At 37.0% G+C, this 19,399-nt stretch overlaps 1 protein-coding gene across 17 annotated transcripts in view; it reads left to right on the top strand.

Annotated features, from left to right (window-relative positions):
* The window catches only part of Kank (kank), a 159,716-nt gene that overhangs the window by 110,647 nt on the left and 29,670 nt on the right, over positions 1-19,399 (top strand). For all 17 annotated transcript variants that reach the window (XM_067771170.1, XM_067771168.1, XM_067771169.1 and 14 more), the window contains one exon: positions 13,916-14,187. In XM_067771170.1, coding sequence (XP_067627271.1) covers positions 13,916-14,187 — 272 coding nt within the window. The remainder of the gene's footprint in view (positions 1-13,915; positions 14,188-19,399) is intronic.

Below are 19,399 nucleotides of genomic sequence, written 5' to 3'. Positions count from 1 at the left end.
AAAAATGGCGAAATTCGAAAAATCCCGAAAAACTGAAAAATTACAAAAAAAACTTTACAAATTTTTTTGTATTTTTTCCGAAAAAAACATTTAAAAACAAACTTAAAAAAAAAAAAAAGATCCCAAACGGTCAATTTTTGAAAAAGTTATAGCATTTTGAAAACAAAAACGGTGTTTTTTTTTTAAATTCATAACTTTTTTTGAGTTGGATGAAAAAATTTTAAAAAATTCTGAAAAACGTTTTTCGTAAGCTAGAAAAAGAAGAAAAACTTTCAGCCAATTCTAAAGGGGTCGGTTCAAAATTGGTCGAAATGGGATGGAATACCCCATATATATATAATAATTTATGGTGTAACTCAACAAGTTTGTTGTTATTGCTAGCGGCTATTAAACGTCTCAATTTACACATTTCGTGAGCATAAAAATTAGAAAAACGCTTTTACTATGTGCGAGCGCTTGAATTTTTTTTTTCAAATATTTCCACTTGTTTTATTGCAAACTGCCACCTCCCCAAAGGTAAGCACGGAATGCTGCAGCAACGGAAATTGTAGTCATAAATTTCACGTCATCAATTTTTGGTAGTGGCACTTTATGTTTGTTTGCTAAATTTTATCCATATGCACGCAATATGTTGTTGTTAAAAATATTTTTTTTTTTCTAAATTTTGCTTGTCTTCGTTAGTTTCTTAAAGCCCCGTCACATAAGCAGTTTTTCATAAAGATGGGTTTAACGCAATCTTATGCACGTTTGATTGCACGTTTTTTCATGGAGAACGGCAGATTGAGCGACATTGGTACCATCTGACATGAAAAAGTAGAAATCTTCCAACTTTTGTTGCAAGCAAAGCATGAGAAGAAGAATTTGACATTTGCTTTTGTTATGCGTGACCTCATACTTTGCAAGTGAAATTATATTTCATAAAGCTGCAATAAAACAAATGCATACGACACAAAATATATTAGAAAGTAGTTTTCTTGTATAGTGAAAATGTTGTCTCTTTGAAAACGAAAATCATGCTCTACAAGTCACTTATGGTGCTATATGGTGCAGAAACATGGACCATGACAAAATCCGATGAAGCGGCTCTGGAAGTTTTCGAGAGAAAAGTTCTTTGAAAAATTTATGGACCTCCGCGCGTTGGCGATGGCGAGTACTGAAGAAAATTTAATGATGAACTGTACGAGCTTTACGCAGACATTAACACAATCCAGCGAAATAAAACGCAGCGGCTACTCTGAATAGGCCATGTTATGCGAATGAAAGACGACGCTCCGGCTAAGAAAGTGTTTCTATCCGAAACCCGCCTATGGAAACAGAGGAATAGGGCGGCCCCCACTACGCTGGAAGGACCAGGTGAAAAACGATTTAAACTCCCTTGGTGTGACCAGTTGGCAGTTCGAAGAAGCGACTGGCGCACCTTGTTGGACGCCCATAACTGTTTAAACGGTTAAGCGTCAATGAAGTAAGTGAGTATGTTTATAACAGTGCTTCACGAAATTTTGTATGTGAATGGGCAAGACGAAATAAACTTCAATTGCCAAGTCTGAAGTTCCTTAATATTCACAAACGCAACCTTTTGTTGTTGTTGTTGTAGCGATGAGGTCACTCACCGTAGGTCCTCGGGACTTGATGGTCCTTTGCCGGATGTAGATCCGGTACGTTCCGGTAACAAGCACCATTACAGTATTAGACCGACCATCTCGGGAACGATTTGGTGTGACCACATGAAACCTTCTGGGCCATCCCGCCCTCCCAGCTCCTCCATAAGGTACTTGGGGTCACCGTACCCTTACTGTTAAGGAAACAGGATTCGCCAGGAGTAGGTGAGGTCGACAATTGGGTTGGAGAAGCTATATATTGCGCTGGCAATCCCTTGAAAGGGTTGCGCTACACAACCGCTTGAATCAATTTTGGTATTTTAGTCGCCTCTCACGACAGGCATACCTGCCGCGGGTATATTCTAAGCCCGTAACCGCTGGAGTGACAAACACAACATCGTGCGTGTTTGTGGCGGTGTTACTGGCATGCATAAGATCGCGTTGAACGCATGTACATATATGAAAAACTTCATTGTGGCTCGGCCTTTGGCTGATGTTTAATTTAGTTTGCCACCTTTAGTCATATGTCGTAAATAGGCGATTGAAGTTATCCACATTTGTGATTTTGTTGTGCGTGGGTTGATGTGCTATTGAAACATTGTTGTTAGTGGAAAAATCACAAAAAAAAAAAAATAAGTTGCGTGGCTCATTGTTACTTGTTATTTTTACTTGCTTTGCTGTTTTATATAAGATTTTTCATTTATTATGCTAAATCTACAGAAAACCAATTTTGTGTTTTGCGTTTAAGCAATTTGCCAAAATTTTTGTCCGCCATTTATGTCTTTCAACTCATTTTGAAGTCTTGCATATCATAAATTTGTTAAATTTAATGCCAATTATTTGCCTTATTTTGCCAATGGTGATGCCATATTTTTTACTCATTTTCATACATTTTTAATTTTAACGTCAACCTTTGTACATATGTGGGTGTGTTTTTGAATTCCTTTTTCATTACACTTTTGTTGTTTGTTTTTAATTTTCAAGCTTTGCTTCATTGATGTGGGTGTTTCGATTTGAGTGAGTGTACGTGTTGTATTGCTGGGGCGTTTGTTATGACCCACTTTTTGAGCAGAGTCGTGTTATTATTTCAAAATATTTACTCTTTTTGTAGGTATTAAACTTTAACGCCAAAAAGATTTATATCCACTATATCAAAAGCTAGTTTAGGCGACATTCAAAGTTAAGCCGAGTTTTATCTTGTCACTCTAATGGATAACATAACATTTTACTGGTCATCTCTAAGTAAACACTTTGGTCGCTTACTGGCTGGGTTAAAATCAAGAAAATTTTAACAAAAAAAATTGCTACCAAAGCGCTAAGTTCCTCCGCTATTGGGTCTAGCGCTTTTAGGTATTACTAGATTTCATTTCCAGTAGGATCGCGCTAATTTCAGGGGATAAATTATCTGTGTGCCAGGGATCTCAATAAACTATCACGTTGATCTCTTGACTTGAGCGGATACTTGTTAACTGCAAGGAGAAACTTTTGGGCTCCGCTGGCCACTTGCTCTCTTTTTCTGGACTGGTGGGGGTTATAATTTAAGTAAACGCTGTGCTGGCACTACCTCTTGCCAGCTGTCGACGCCTTTCTTACCAGTTGTTGACTACAACCGCTCGGCGGAATTATTAGGGCTTTCTTCCATATTGATTGCAATACTAACAAAACACTTCCCAATGTGTGTACAATGCCACTTAATACACTGGAAAGCTCTATCTTTGCTAGCCATATGGCGGATGACAGGGTGCTGTCAAGCAGTACTTAATATCTTCGTCGGTACGTGTTCAACCGTGCGAAAAATATATCTAAGATCAAAATAAGCCTTATCCGTGACTTTATCGTTGATACGCAGCATTCGTTAAATAACTCGAAGTTGGTATCACGGTGTGAAGTACAATTAGTGGAACTGGCCAACTAAACCTTATCTACAACGAAGATGAAAAAAGAAGCCGAAATATCTTTCGAAAGCGTTGCCTGACCACTCTCTCGAGAGACGATATTTATTTTGCCACATAGGTCATTGTAATGTTTTGCAGATTTTGCGAAATTTGGCCAATTTGCAAAATTTCGACCCACAGCGAAGACGATAGGCCTTATCGTATTAGGGAAGGCTTCGTTGTGGAGGTTGAAATATCCGACTGTGGAGTCAAAAACACCTTCTTTGCTCCCCATGGCGTTGAAGTGGGCTAGCACGGCTTATATATCGTGGCGATGGCAGCGCTAATATGGGTGTTCCAGGCGCTCGTAGAACGCCTGTTTTGCCTCATCGTCATTGTCCTTCTCCGGTGAATGGACACAGATGAAAGATATGTTCAAGAATTTCGCCGCTATGCGGGTAGCGGAGAGATGTTCGGGCAAGGCACGACAGCACTTGGCGACTAAGTCTCTCTTCCACCACAAATCCGAAACCGAAACTGCACATATTTACACGACGACTACAGTAAATTTCACATTTGTTCATGCTTTTCTTGCCCTGTTTTGTCCATTGCATTTCTTGGATGGCGGTGATATCAGCTTTTGCCTTCACGAACCGGGCATATGTACCAATCTCATTAAGCGAACGTACAATCCAGGTGCACTCCCTTAAATCAAATACTTTTGTAACGTTTTCAGTGGTCATCCTAATTAACTGGGTGTCCTTTTAACGGAAAATCGCACGACTCGCTAATCGGGGATGAAAATATTACTTGCACGTTTATATAGCGATACACTCGAACCAAGGCCAAGCCTGCTTGCAACCATACCTCTTAGTAGGCAGAAGCTGCAGATGCGATCCCCTAGTTAGCCCTTAAACCGAGTATGTTGGAGTTGCCTACTCAGTTTATCACCCTCTCACTTTAACTCAGCACTAAAGAAATGCTCAGTGGCTACACAGAGGATACTTGGCCCGAAGTGACCGGCAGTATTGAGCAAAAAATCACGTAATCGCATGCAAAAAAATCACAAAAAAGTCTTTTTTCAATAAGAATACAATTTTTCTAAGCTGGGTCGATAGCTATCCGATATAATATGGACAAACTTTCGGTAAAAAAACGATAACTCTTCGATAGCAAATCGATAACTTTTCCAGAAAAAATCTATAATACGCAGATACAAGTTGATAACTTTCGGATAAATAATCGAAAACTGTTCAAAATTATATCGATAACGTTTCAATAAGAAACCAAATACTTGTAGATAAAAAATCGATAACTTATCTCCAACCTTTGTAATTTAAATCAAGTAAATCATATGGACAAACTTTCGATAAAAAATCGATAACTTTTAGATAGCAAATCGATAACCTTTTGCAGAAAAAATCTATAACACGCAGATACAAGTCGATAACTTTCGGATAAATAATCGAAAACTCTTCAAAATTATATCGATAACGTTTCAGTAGCAAACCAATAACTTGTCGATAAAAATTGATAACTTGTCGATAGATAACCTTTGTTATTTAAATCAAGTAAATATTCTATGAAAAAACCATAACACGCCGATAGTAAACCGATAAATTATCTTCTTGTTGAGAAGCTCAATATCTATCGGCCTACATACTTATTGCAATTTTATTTTAATATAAATACATAGGTATGTATTTGTAAATAAAATATTTAGTTTGTCAGGCTTAAATAAATAAAAACAAAAAATAAAAAAAAAAAACAGCAAACATTTTATAAAATTGTTAGCAGTAATATTTCTTCAACTTTTTTTGCTATATATGAAATCTCACAGGAAATATAATTAACTATTTACGGCACGATAAATATTGTACCAAATTCCCTCAGGTACGAAACGTACAACTTAATTTAAAATTACCAAAACCGTAGGTTTTATAAACAGAATAAATGCTGCTAACGTTAAGATATAAATGAGAAAAATAAATAAATGATATATAAAAAGAGATTAAGTGCAATTTAACCCAGAAAAAATTAAAAAAAAAAAACGCTTGAATACAAAAAAAAAAATAATAAAAAGTTTGAAAATGCACTCAAAAACGTGTATCATTGAATGGACAGACAAACAAATAAATGCGACCTACTCATGTACCAAAATAAATAAATAAAAATTTAATTGTGTAGAAGCACAAATGACAACAAAAGTAACAACAAATACAATATACAACCAAGTGCATTGCCCCAATCAACTGACCAAAGCCGAATGACGCTTTCTTGTACATCGATCATAAATCCATATGAACAAAAGTGGCTCACAAAAAAAAATTGTTCAACGTTGTAATCAAGTATTTGTTGTGTTGTATTGGTTTAAGTGAATGCAAGTTTGTTTGTATATCGCACGTGTGTTGATTATGTGTGTCAAATTTAATGACTAAATTATTTGTGGAGGTGGCGTGGAACCGAAAATCAAGTCAAGCAACAAAGCAAAGCCAAAGATGCCGAGTGTAAATAAGATGCCTGTAGACAGAGCCAACTTTGCTACTGCAACACAAATGCAATGAAGTAGCAACAAAAAACTTTTTTAAAAAATAAGAGTTAAAAGTTAACAACAATAACAACTATAACGAAAACGAAATGTGAAAAATGCCAAGTGGGCGCTTGCGTGACAAGCATTTAGTATTAGGGCGCGCCTTAAAGAAAAAAAAAACAAGAGAATGGACCAAGAAGCTGCAGCCGATAAAATAGAGGGAGTGAAGCAAGTAAAGAATTGCTGCAGCCAAGTGACAATGAGGAAAGTTGCTGCATATATTACAAAGTTTAAAGAAGCGGAAGAAAAACCTCAAAATGAAATATGACAAAAATGCCAACCAGAAAAGGGCATTGAGGAGCAATCAAAGACGAGCTTACACCGCAGGTAGGCGATTATTGTTGACCATTACAGGCATACAGATATAGGCTTAAATATACATAAATACAAATATTATGGTGCTTTACAACAATAACGTGTGACGAATATAAAGCACATTTACGGTAGCTTATGTCAGACAGACAACAGCTTCAACAAACAGCGCGCGCATGCGCTTAAACTGCATCACAGACACGATGAATGAAATTTGATGTTGTTGAATGCTGCTGAGATGCTGTTGCTTAAAAGCATAAAGATAAAATAAAACATTAAGCGATTACTTTGGCAACAGCTGCTGCGACGAATAACGCAAGAGTATGAGACACTTGGACGGACAGCTGCCACTTTCTGGGTTTTAATAAAGCTGAAATTCACAGTTTTAAAATGCAAAGCACGTTTCCGTTGGCTTCACTTGCGATTTTTTTTACGTTGAAATTTTTTCTTGCGAAGTGGTATTTTTGATTTTTGGCATGTATGTATGGTAGAGGCTCTTCGCGTTGCTATCAGCTAAATTATGTGGGCGTCAGATTGCTCTGATTTAATAAGTTAAGTGAGTGTATTTTATTATTTTTTTAAAAGCGATTTAAAAAAAGAACGGCGTAAGTACCAAGTATGTACTTTTGAAGTTCGTTGTGTACACATAAAGGCGTCGTTTAAAAACAGGTGTTTTTAAATTAAGTAGAGCTCGCCCAGAGGCTGTAGTTAAGCCACAATAGAGACAACTTTACGAGAAACAAATAATTTCGGAATATTTGAGAAGATCTTCGTGAATTATTATTTTTTTTTTATCAAGAAATTTTATAAATTTATTCGTTGCTGTCCATATGACCGAAATTTTATGGTGAGACCCGACATCAAGTTTTGTCAAACGGTTTTATACACTTCTAGCAACACTGTTCGCCTCAGTTTTTGTACTTACGTAACGGGTTTTGTTGGTTTCCACATTAATTGATTTAAAATACTTTCGATCGACTTAAGGCATTCAAAAAAGAAGTTTTTACAGTTAGAAAAAGCAAGTACTCCGAGTTTTTTTTTCATGAAAAGCTTTCCAGTGAAAATTCATCTGCCTTGCAGAAGCCCTTCGTAATCGCTGTCTTGGTCTCGTTTCCTCAATTTGTAACGAAAATTAAAAATTGTATGTCGCAAATTGGAAGTAAAAATCGCCTCGACGTGTGCAGAGATTAACTGAATAGAAAGGGGTCAAAACGATATTCCTATTTTTTAAGCTTTTGTACTTTGCACTGTCATATCCCTACTGGTAGTATTGTTACGTAGCATATTGTAAGGAATTGGGAAATTCCTGATAATTAAACACCTTCTGCTAACGTTCGAATCTCTGAACTGTCGAACAAATAACTCCAATATTCAGTATTGAAAAATGGTCTTTATTATACTACTTTGGGACGAGTACTTCACAATTACAATTATACTTCACTAATAGCGTGTTTAAATCAAACTGATTCCTCAGCGTGCGCTCTCGGTTATTTCGTTCGCCCATTTCTCCTAAGGTCTACACGTTTCACGACCTTGCCTTCAAGAACAGTTTCAGTATCTCTTGCTTGGTTATTTACCTACTTATATACATGTATATCTGTAGTTTATGTTTTTCTTATAGCCATATGCCATATGTGTGTGTAACAACTTCTGCTCTTAGCTTCAGGCTACATAATTTCTCTGCTTCAAGCTGCTGGTTATGTGCATGGAATATTCTTCGTTGCCCTGCTTGCTTTAATATGTACATGTACATAAGTGTGGCTGCTTGCTATTTTTGTTGTTTTGATTACTTACTAACAGCATAGTGATGCTAATATTGGCCACAATATACATATATATTGGAAATTTTGTTAAGATTAAAACTGTAAATTTTCTTCTGCTTAATGTGGACGGCACTACGCCCATTTCAAAAAATTCCAATACATAAATTTATATTGTACACCGTAATTTTTTTATCCACTCGTCAAATTTCACCACTTCATCAGTATTTGTTAAACCATTTTTGAAAGCGGGCGTCGATACCACCCGTCAAAATTTCACAGTAGACCGAAAAAGCTCTGTTGCATGACAAGTTAAAATGTATTGAAATTTTATGGAGCTACCAGCTTTTCATAATTTTCTTGAAGTTAGTGATTCTGGATAATAAACACATACTTTTCTTTTACCACCATATGCAGAAATCGCCTTTCATTACAACATTATCAAAAAGTCTGTGTACGTCAAATGCGAAGCTTTTACATCATCGACGATCTCAGTTTATGTTAAAGTTATTGCGTTGATGGACTGAACTTTGTTGGTCTTATAAATGTAGCCCATCGGGAGTATCGGGGAAAGTAACGAGGTAAAGTATCGATACTTTACTAAGTACTTAGAAGTAAGCATCGAGTACGAAATACTCCAGTATTTTTAGGAAATATATCGATACTACTCACTCAGTACTCGTATCGTTCTATCACTAGTCTTAATTGGTTTCATTTTAAAACGCTCGTTTTCATAATACCGAAAAAGTGGCTAGGCATTATTAGTTTCCACTTTTTCTTACAGCTTTTTTTTATCGGAAGCTTTTCATATCTTATCTTCAATCGAGCATTTGCATTACTCTCTTTGTACGCCTGCAATTCCGGTGCTTTTTTAGATAAACAATCTTATCACTTTTTGTTAATGATTTTGCTCTAAAATTCAGTTTCTCTTCAGTGAGTGTCACCTTTCAATTATGAACTCATTCCGCAAACAAAGATTAAAGCTGAAAATGATGGAATGCCTGCTCGTTAGCCCCAAAAATGTTGTAGTTAAGTCTTTGAAGGACAGGGTGGCGGTTATTAGATATGAAAATATTGATAAAAATTTGATTCTTTTAATTGGAACAAATTCAGTTTAGTTTTCGTTGCGTCTAGTACGTTGGTTGGTTATTTAGACAATTTCGGTTGAAAAGTATTTGTTTGGAAAGAAAAGAGTGGTCAGCGTGCTTACATTTTACAAAGTGATGTTTTATTATTTTAGTTCGTACACTAAAATTTGTTTAATTCGAAAAATATTTGCTGGATAACAAAATCAAAAGACTATCACTTTTATTATAAAGAAAATACATCCATCGCTTATCCTCGCGCACTTTTCCTCGTAACCAATATTCAATAATGTTTTCGCTATGTTTCTGAATTCAGTGTTGTTGTTATGGGTGGGCTTGTGGCATTTTAGTCAGCGCAAATCGGCTTATTTCGGAAGAAACCTAAGTAAAGCGCAGCGAGTACGATTTAGACAATTGCAAAGCTACAAAGAGTTGGCAAGTAAGCGTGAGAAATAATAATAATAATAATAATAAATAGAAAAATATTCTATAACACACAAAGCAAGGCGAATTCAGTACCAGGTATTCAAGGCGAATCTATACAGGTGGTGGCAAAGCGAATTCAATCAATTCGCCGTGCAGAAGAATGTCAAGGCAAAAGAAATTTTTCATTGATTTCGATTAACCAACATTTTGCAGTACAAGGCGTTGTATGAAAAATTATCAAGAAGAAGTAATCAGCTGATGGGATAACACCACCTGTAATGAATTCGCCTTGCAGGTATTGTTATCCCAATAGCTGATTGCTTCTTTTTGGTTATTTTCCAAACAGCGCCTTGTACTCTAATATGGGAGTTAATCAAAATCAATTAAAATTTTGTTGAAATGGCTCACCCAAGGCGAGTCCATGCCAGGTGGTGGCAAAGCGTATTCATCCAATTCGTCGTGCAGAAGAATGTGAAGTCAAAAGAAAATGTTCATTAATTTCATTCAACTGACATCAAGGCTAATCCATACCTGGTGATGGCAAAGCGAATTTAATCAATTCGCCGTGCCGAAAAATGTCAAGTCAAAAGAAAATTTTCGTTAATTTCATTCAACTGACATCTATGCGAATCCAAACGAGGTGGTGGCAAAGCGAATTCAACCAATTCGCCGTGCAGAAGATTATCAAGTCAAAAGAAAATGCTCATTGATTCGGATTAACTGACATGTTGTAGTACAAGACGTTATATGGAAAATAATCAAAAAGAAGCAAACAGCTGTTGAGATAACAACAGGTACTGAATTCGCCTTGACTGCCATATTGTTGTAAAAGGCGTTATATGGAAAATAATCAAGAGAAAGCAATCAGCTGTTAGGATAACAAGACTTGGCACTGAATTCACCTTGACTCAAAGATATTTATTGGGTAACAGTTTTGTGTGACAAGTCAGCGCAATGGGAGCCTTTGTGAAACTTCCGAACCAAAATAATTTCGTTGCTAGATATTTAAAAAAATAAAAATAAATGTAAGGCGCGATAACCTACGAAGAGATCTAAGGCCGAGCTTCTCTTCCAATTTGCGTCGTGCTCCTCTTGATTTTCCCTACAAATTGGCCGGACGGGACCTACATGTTTTATGCCGACTCCGAACGGCATCTGCAAGGCAGATGAGTTTTCACTGAGAGCTTTTCATGGCAGAAATACACCCTGAGCGCTTGCCAAACACTGCCGAGGGGCGACTCCGCTTAGAAAAATTTTCTTCTAATTGAAAAATCTTATTTCTAAAATTTTGATGTTGCTTTGCCCGGGGTTTGAACCCAGGGCATACGGTGTAGTAGGCGGAGCACGTTACCATCACACCACGGCGGTAGCCGTGATGCGATACTTAAGGACTTTAATAACAAAGAGAAGCAAAAAAAGTAGATGAAACTATTGTTTGCGCTGTTTACTATAGCACCTACAAAAAAGGGCAGACAAATGACAGGTGTGGCATTCTGGAATATTTCATTCAGTTCTTGGCTTAAGCTTGGTTTGGCGCTTTTAGTTTTTCAACTTTTGTTCTCCACGGTCCTTCTGCCTTTGCACATCAATAAGTCAAAGCGCATGATTTACGATCGAATTTGTGTACCTGATTTACTTGTCTTTTTTTTTTTTTGGTACCGCCTGTTTGCACGATTCGACAGACGCTTAAATTTATTTTTTTGTTATAATATTTGTGCGTTTATTTGTCTTGGATTATTTGTGCCAAATCACCTTTCAAGTATTCCAAGAAATATTTAGCATGCATTTTTTCAAATACCTACATTTTGTTGTTGTCTTTGCGCTGAAACAGCACGTTAGCATATGAAGACGTGCGATTGGCAAAGCGTTTCGAATTTCAAACTTGACCTTGAGAATGCCTTAAGTATACAAATGAATAACTAACAATACCATTTCTTGTTATATCTTCGCTTTATATTTTTATTGTTTGTTGATCGTCATACTTAAATACTTTATGTGAAATCATTCGCTGGGACTGTTGCTCAAATGTATAGGGTGTGCATTTAGGTGAATTCCCGCTGTCGTCTTAGAGCGCATTGAAGGTGCTGTGGTAGAAACACCGTTAGCAGGTGAATGTTTTATAAACTTTTCGTAAATACTTTGGGTGAAGTTGTGATTGGTATAACCAACCGGTGAAGGAATCGATAGTAGGAAGGAGGAATCGATAGTAGGAAGACGGATGGTGGAAGGTTGTGTGTGGGTGATAGATCGTTGATGAAGAATGCTTAAGGGGGAATGAGCCTCGGCCGGTGCATGATGAAATGACGAGTAGTTGATTTATAACCGGTGTATCGGTGAAAGTGAAACTTAAACTTATTAGGTGCTCTGGCTTCGTATATATGAAAGCGGTGTAAGCACCGAGGACGAAGAGGTTGTGCCAAAACAGCTGAAAACCGAACTCAACAAAGAAAAGAGAGAGAAGGTAGAGAGTGGAAGGTTTGCATGCACGAGATTCTTTTGAACATATACGTTCTCGTAAATGTGTCAGGAGAAAATTAATATACTTAAATGAAAGTCATGATAAAATGTTTGAGAAGTTAACGTACTCAGTGTAAGCGCTTGCCTACCGAACAAAATGCATGCAAGTGTACGCTTGCATTGTGTATGTATTTCGAATTTTCTTGCTGATCGTTTATTACTGTGAGGGTGCGTATGTTGTTGTAACGACTAGAGGTATGAATACTTGTTGTGCTACTCAAAGCAGTCTAACGACTAGGGATGTGAATATGTCTGATCCGTTTAAAAGCAACATAAAACACTTTCGGATACACCCTTCGGAAGTTTGTTGACAGAAGTGATCGAACACTTAGAGCTATCCCCTATACACGGCATACCAATATGTATAAGAAAACTTTATATCTGATGTTTGAAAGATATTGCTTCTTCTTTCGACTGAGCCGAAATAGTTTGAAGCGGAAGAGAGCCAGAGAAGAAGATAGACAATTTTTAAGCATTGCTTCCTCAATCGTGGCTATGGAGAATGCCCATAAGACATGAACTTCCTCCTTTGTATAGAGGAGCGAGTCTAGCGGCATAACGGTCCCAACAAATACAATACCGGTTGCGGTTTTTGTACGCGATTTATTGAGATTTTGCAATGCGGGTGATATGTGGATTATTTGCTTTGGGATTTTTTCACAACTATTGAAGTTTTGAGCACAAATAGTGGTTAAGGAGGTGGTGAGACATTTTTTAGAACTTACTGGATCAACATATGGCAAATAACATCGATAGAACTTACCAGTTTATAGCCCACAGTGAAGCCTGCTGTGGACTCTAAGTATCATCCTATTCATGTCGATTTCAGAATGTGATCGAGTTTTCCGTTATGCTTTCAATGGCACACGACAAAGTTGCGACTTCTTCCTACGCGTTTCAGTACTATTTTGTACTTTCATCAGGGAGTATTCTGTATTTAGTAAAACATAAAATAAATTCAGATGCAATTACACTCGACGACTGAAAATAGGTTTCCCTGCCTACCACACTTCAAATCCTTTCCAGAAATCATCCTCTGAATTCAACCTCTTTAATTTTCGAGTGAGACTACCTTCTTTAATGTAATGGATTTGGAGGTCTTTCATGTTACTTTGCCCTTTTTAAAACATTTGAAACTATTAGAATGGTTACTTACGGTACGATTACTGAAGTACAGTCTCCTAGATCACATTGTGTGACGCAAATATGTAAAGATGTAGCTAATAGTTACCTGACCTGCATCTTTGTATTTTGTGTGGTCCTTAAAGCTGTCTTGTACCCAGACGAGCGCACTTTCAGCCATTCAAGAAAGGTGGCATGCCAAATAGCTATTTACTTTGGCAATCATTTTTATTTCTTCCGGTGCGCATGCGCTTTGTAGGTGTGCACAAATGAATGTGTGCCAACGACTGAGTATTTACCAACCTATATAATCCTGCTGCCGTTTTCCTTTTTTAGTGCCATAAAGATTATGGAAAATCATAAAATATTTGAAAGGCTACACGGCGCTAGTGCGCATTGCACACTGCGCAAGCGCTCACTCAAGCGCGCTTCTACTACGTTTCCTTCACTTGGCAACACTTTTATTTTATAATTTACTATCTACCATAAGTAAGCACCCATAAGCAATTTACGTAAATATGTATTTATTGTTTTATGCAATTTTTTCGTACATTTGCTGTTTCTTCTTGCTTTATATAATTTTTTTTTTAATATTTCTTTTATTCTATTTATTTATCTTACTTTGCTGTAGGTCGCCTGGCACAATTGTATGCTGGCAATCCGGCTGTTGCATCCGCCGCTGCAGCAGCAAATGTGCGCAATTGCAATTGCTGCCCTTACGGTTATCATATCGATTTGGATTTTGTGCGCTACTGCGAATCGTTAGCTAATGCCAAGCCATCGGAGGAGGAGTTGCAGCGACGCAGTCGCCGACGTTCGCGTAAATCAATGGAATTCATGCTGGGTTTGGATGCAATGTTTGAGCAGTGGGATGCCGCTGCTCGGGTGCAGGCAGTGCCAGAGGTGAGTGGATATATGTATGTATCTTTGGGTTGAGTGGATGTGCACTGTGTGGCATGCCACAAACGATAAGCGCCGAAAACAAATTCAAAGGCGGCTTACCAGAAATTGCAAAGTCGAAATATTTAATTGAGTTTTGCACGTTTGATGGCGTGGAGTGTACGGCCGTCATCGGCAGCCGCGAGTCATTTTGTAATTTATTGTCTTATTGGTTTTCATTGGCTTTAAATGCTATGATGTTTGTACTTGCATACATAAATATGGCTTTATACATATTTTTTTTTATTTTTAGTTTATTTATTTTTCTGCCGGTATTTGTTTATTTGCAAATTCGTTTAAGACGGCTGCAATTTTTTGATTAATAGCTTATGGCGGGTTAAAGGCTGGCAATGAAATTTATTTCAATGGCATGCTAGAGGCCAATTCAATGATTTTTCAATAAACAAATGTGGCTATTTGTTTTTGGATTACTTTAAAAATTGTACGAATTTGGGTGAGCGATAGAAAACTGTGTTAAATATGAGTTTATGCTAGGTTGAACTGGGCGGTTCGTGAACATCTGACATAGACTGAATTAGACCGTGGTGTTACCGGAAGTAATTAAGAGATTGGGAATGGAATTTTCCCTAGAAGCAGCAAAAAGAAAATCGAAAAGACGCAAAGAAAAAGGAAGAATGCGATAGGAAAGAAAGTAGAGCGATCGGGAAGACGTAAATGAAGATGTAAGATGAGAAGAGGATAAACGATGAAAACGTTATGCAATTTATTCTAAAACTTTAAGTAAACCCAAGTTCGAGCAGGATAACTTCTCTCAGGTCTACTTACAGGCGTCATATAATTTATATGACAGATAAATATTTGTTGAGTCAGTTTGTGTGACTGAATTAATTATTATAAAAGCAAGATTAGGTTCATAGGGCGTGCATGAGAACTTCCCACTCTTTAGTGGGGCGCGGCGGCACATACGTACAACCAGATTACTTCCATAGAGTTAAACGAATCTTTTTTTCCACTGATGCACCTACGCCCAACCTCTGCCAGGCTGTAGAAAAACTGCGCAATGTATTTGAGTCGTCTTGTCTGCAGTCCTGGGCATCGACAGAAAAAGTGATGAATCGACACCTGTTACTACTCTTCCCTTCGGCTTTTGTAGAGGAAGCTTGTTGCTATACGCCAACGCCGGAGCATCGGTGCAATAGCGCAATGGCCTATGATGACACCTGTAAGTACTCTCACTTGTTAGTTCATTTCCTATTCAAACATGGCCAAAAGGACCTTGAGACCGCGCAAACATGCTCTTATTTTCTATTCCTTGATTTTCCTCTGGATTTAACCCAGTGATGTCATATTGACCATTCCTGACCATCTTATCTGCGTAACCATCTTCATCAACTTCTCTGTGCCAAAGAATCCAGCAAGACTCGATACCCCCGCACGATATTCGACCTTAACGTAGCGGTCTGCAGTATATAACACAATTGTGCTCTTATTTCATAGGCGAAAGTGTAAGCACTTTAGGGCGACCTGGCTGTGCAGGAATATAAGAATAATATTAAAGAGAGAGAAAGACTTCACATACGTAGCGCAACTTTTCAGTAGCTTACCTCTAGGTTTTGCTGCTTCTTCTTGGCGAGATCTTAGCTGATATTTCCTACGTACAAGCTTTTTGCATAATTTTCTTCCATGAAATTGCAAGGCCTCGTCTATTCCGTTCGTCGGGGAATATTTTATGTAGCGAGATCACCTCAAATATATCACAAATGAACTGCTTGTGAAGGTACACCATATTAACTTAACACCCAACTAACTAGAGCCCAAACAGTGGTCTCAGTATAGCGCTGCCTGCGATTCGTCTTGCTTAGAAGCTCTTCTTATGCCGCACAAGAGGAAGAGGGGTTTAGTATTGGTTTATTAGTTTACTAGGTAAGCCAGGTAGGTAAGGTTGTATGTTTTCTAGATCCCAACGAGTTTTTGTGTGGTTATCTTCTTACCGCAGTTTTAGCTTCAGAAGGATTTTTTAGCATAAAATGTCTTGAGTGCAAAATGACACTGAAGATGGCACAACGCTGAAACCGGTTTGTGTCTCTAAATAAGATATGACAACGGATTACGAAAGATATTTTCAATATTGTCGGAAAATCAATATAACAAAATGAATCGGTCTCAGATTACTTTAGAAAAGGAGTTAAAAAAAACGCTTAAGGAGAGCCTGAAAACGCTAAAAACGGCGTGGTTTTATGCATTTTGATGTGGCTTAGCATTGTATATTTGAGAAATAGATTTGTTATCAATAGTTTCTTAAGCTGATATTGGATAAAAAATTGCATTGGGTATTTTCCATTTTTCTTATTGGAAGTCTCAAGGGAGCCTCATGCCGCCGATAGAGAGTTGTCGGCAAGACCTTATGCGCAATAGGAAAGAATATATCGTTAAATTAAAGTTTTTATTTGTTAATGGTATTAGAGAACAAATTTAAAATTTCACAGGGCAATGATTACTAGGACATGTTTCGGGATTTCACTTCAATAGCTACCTTTTTTAGGAGCCAAGCTTTAAACTCAGCAATTTGAAATATGTTACGGTGCAACAGAAGTGAGTCGATCTCTGATGATTTTCCTATTTCACCATTTTCTGAATAAATGTTATCAGTTTTATATATGGTAAATCATCCCTGACTAATAAAGAACAAATAGTTTATATTTCTCGAAAGAAAAAAACTCCATTTGTCGGAAGACGGTTTTAATTAAGTTTTTCCACTTCGTTTATGATGTCATTATTTCATTGCAAATGGGCTAATTATATCCAAAAGTGGCACTTAAAAAATTAAATAAATTTAAGTTTTCTCAATTTATGGGGGAGATGTAGCTCCGTGCTTTATACGCTTCTTCCTGTTCTGAGTCATAAAAAAATGACTTTGATCTAATAAAAGACTTTTGCAGTGAACAATTTTTTCTTATAAAACCACTAAAGGAAAAAGCAAAAGACGAAACGCATCGAAAGCCCTTACTTGTCAAAGGGGAGCGTTCAATAATGACATTTTATCCCAAGTGTTCAACACGTGTGGGCGATATCAAAGTAAGTACGTTGCACAAAATTACACAGATGACAATTCACAGCCGTGGTAAAATTAAAAAGTGCGAAAAATAAACAGCTAATGAAAAGTGAAATTAAAAAGCTACACTGCACAACAAACTCAAAAGTTAATTGAAAACAAGCATGAAAGTTTAAGTTCGGGTAAAACCGAACATTACATACCCAGCTGTGTACTTTAGCTCAATCATACCACTATTGAGGTAGAATATCAGTCAGATGTAGTTAAATACCATAGAGTTATTGCAAACTTTGTTGAGGTTAGAACTTTAGGAAAAGTGAGCGTGGTCTTTAACCCATGTTGTTCATCTTCCTTCAGTCTTTATAAATTGGCAAGGATAGTATTTCCGCCAAATTTCAATGTAATATCTTTAACGGCTTTTGATGTATGGCTTGTTAAACTTCCAAATTTTCCTCTTCTAAATGTATGTGATGTCACGTCCATATTTCAAAATATTTTGGAATTAATGTTTTGCGTCATAAAACCAATTCACCCACCTAATTTCATTAAGTTAGTGGTCTTCGTTTTTGAAGTATAAAATTTTTTCCATTTTTCTAAATTTCCGATATCGAAAAAGTGTGCGATTTTGCTCATTTTCAATGTGGGTGGTGCCGCGCCCATATTTCAAAATTTTTTGGAATAAATGTTTTGCGTCATAAAACTAATCCACCCATCAAATTTCGTTAGTTGGATTAGTTTTCGAATTATAAATTTTGTTTCCATTTTTCTAAATATTCGATATCGAAAAAGAGGGCGTGGTTATCGTCCGATTTCGTTCATTTTCAGTACCAATCTATTCTGGGTCCGGATAAGCCCTTATACCGAACTTGGTGAAGATATCTCAATATTTGCTGAAGCTATCGTGTTAACGGACGGACAGACGGTCGGACGGACGGACATGACTTAATCATCTTTTATACTCAGTTGAGCAGAGCTCACAGAGTATATTAACTTTGATTGGATAACGGTTTGTTGTACAGGTATAAAGGAATCGAGATAGATATAGACTTCCATATATCAAAATCATCAGTATCGAAAAAAAATTTGATTGAGCCATGTCCGTCCCTCCGTCCGTCCGTCTGTCCGTTAACACGATAACTTGAGTAAATTTTGAGGTAACTTAATGAAATTTGGTATGTAGGTCCCTGGACACTCATCTCAGATCGCTATTTTAAATGAACGATATCGGACTATAACCCCGCCCACTTTTTCGATATCGAAAATTTCGAAAAACGGAAAAAGTGCGATAATTCATTACCAAAGACGGATAAAGCGAAGAAACTTGGTAGATGAGTTGAACTTATGACGCAGAATAGAAAATTAGTAAAATTTTGGGCAATGGGCGTGGCACCGCCCACTTTTAAAAGAAGGTTATTTAAAAGTTTTGCCAGCTGTAATTTCGCAGTCGTTGAAGATATCATGACGAAATTTGGCAGGAACGTTACTCCTATTATTATATGCATGCTTAATAAAAATTAGCAAAATCGAAGAACGACCACGCCCACTTTAAAAAATTTTTTTTTTAATCAAATTTAAAAAAAATATTTAATATCTTTACAGTATATAAGTAAATTATGTCAACATTCGACTCCAGTGATGATATGGTGCAATAAAATACAAAAATAAAAGAAAATTTCAAAATTGGCGTGGCTCCACCCTTTTTCATTTAATTTGTCTAGAACACTTTTTCTGCCATAAGTTGAACAAAAATTTCCCAATCCTTGTGAAATTTGGTAGGAACTAAGATTCTAGGACGATAACTGTTTTCCGTGAAAAAGGGCGAAATCGGTTGAAGCCACACCAAGTTTTTATACACAGTCGACCGCCTGTCCTTCCGCGTGGCCATTAACACGATAACTTGAGCAAAAATCGATATATCTTTACTAAACTCAGTTCGCATACTTACCTGAACACGCTTTATCTTGGTATAAAAAATGGTAGAAATCCGACTATGTCCACGCCCACTTTTCCGATATCGAAAATTACGAAAAATGGAAAAAAATGCCATAATTCTATACCAAATACGAAAAAGGGTTGAAACTTGGTAATTGGATTGGTTTATTGACGCAAAATATAACTTTAGAAAAACACTTTGTATAATGGGTGTGACACCTACCATATTAA

Source organism: Eurosta solidaginis, chromosome 3 (genome assembly GCF_040869045.1).
Source record: "Eurosta solidaginis isolate ZX-2024a chromosome 3, ASM4086904v1, whole genome shotgun sequence".
NCBI classification, from domain to species: Eukaryota; Metazoa; Arthropoda; class Insecta; order Diptera; family Tephritidae; genus Eurosta; species Eurosta solidaginis.
This window is presented reverse-complemented; position numbering and strand designations above follow the sequence as displayed.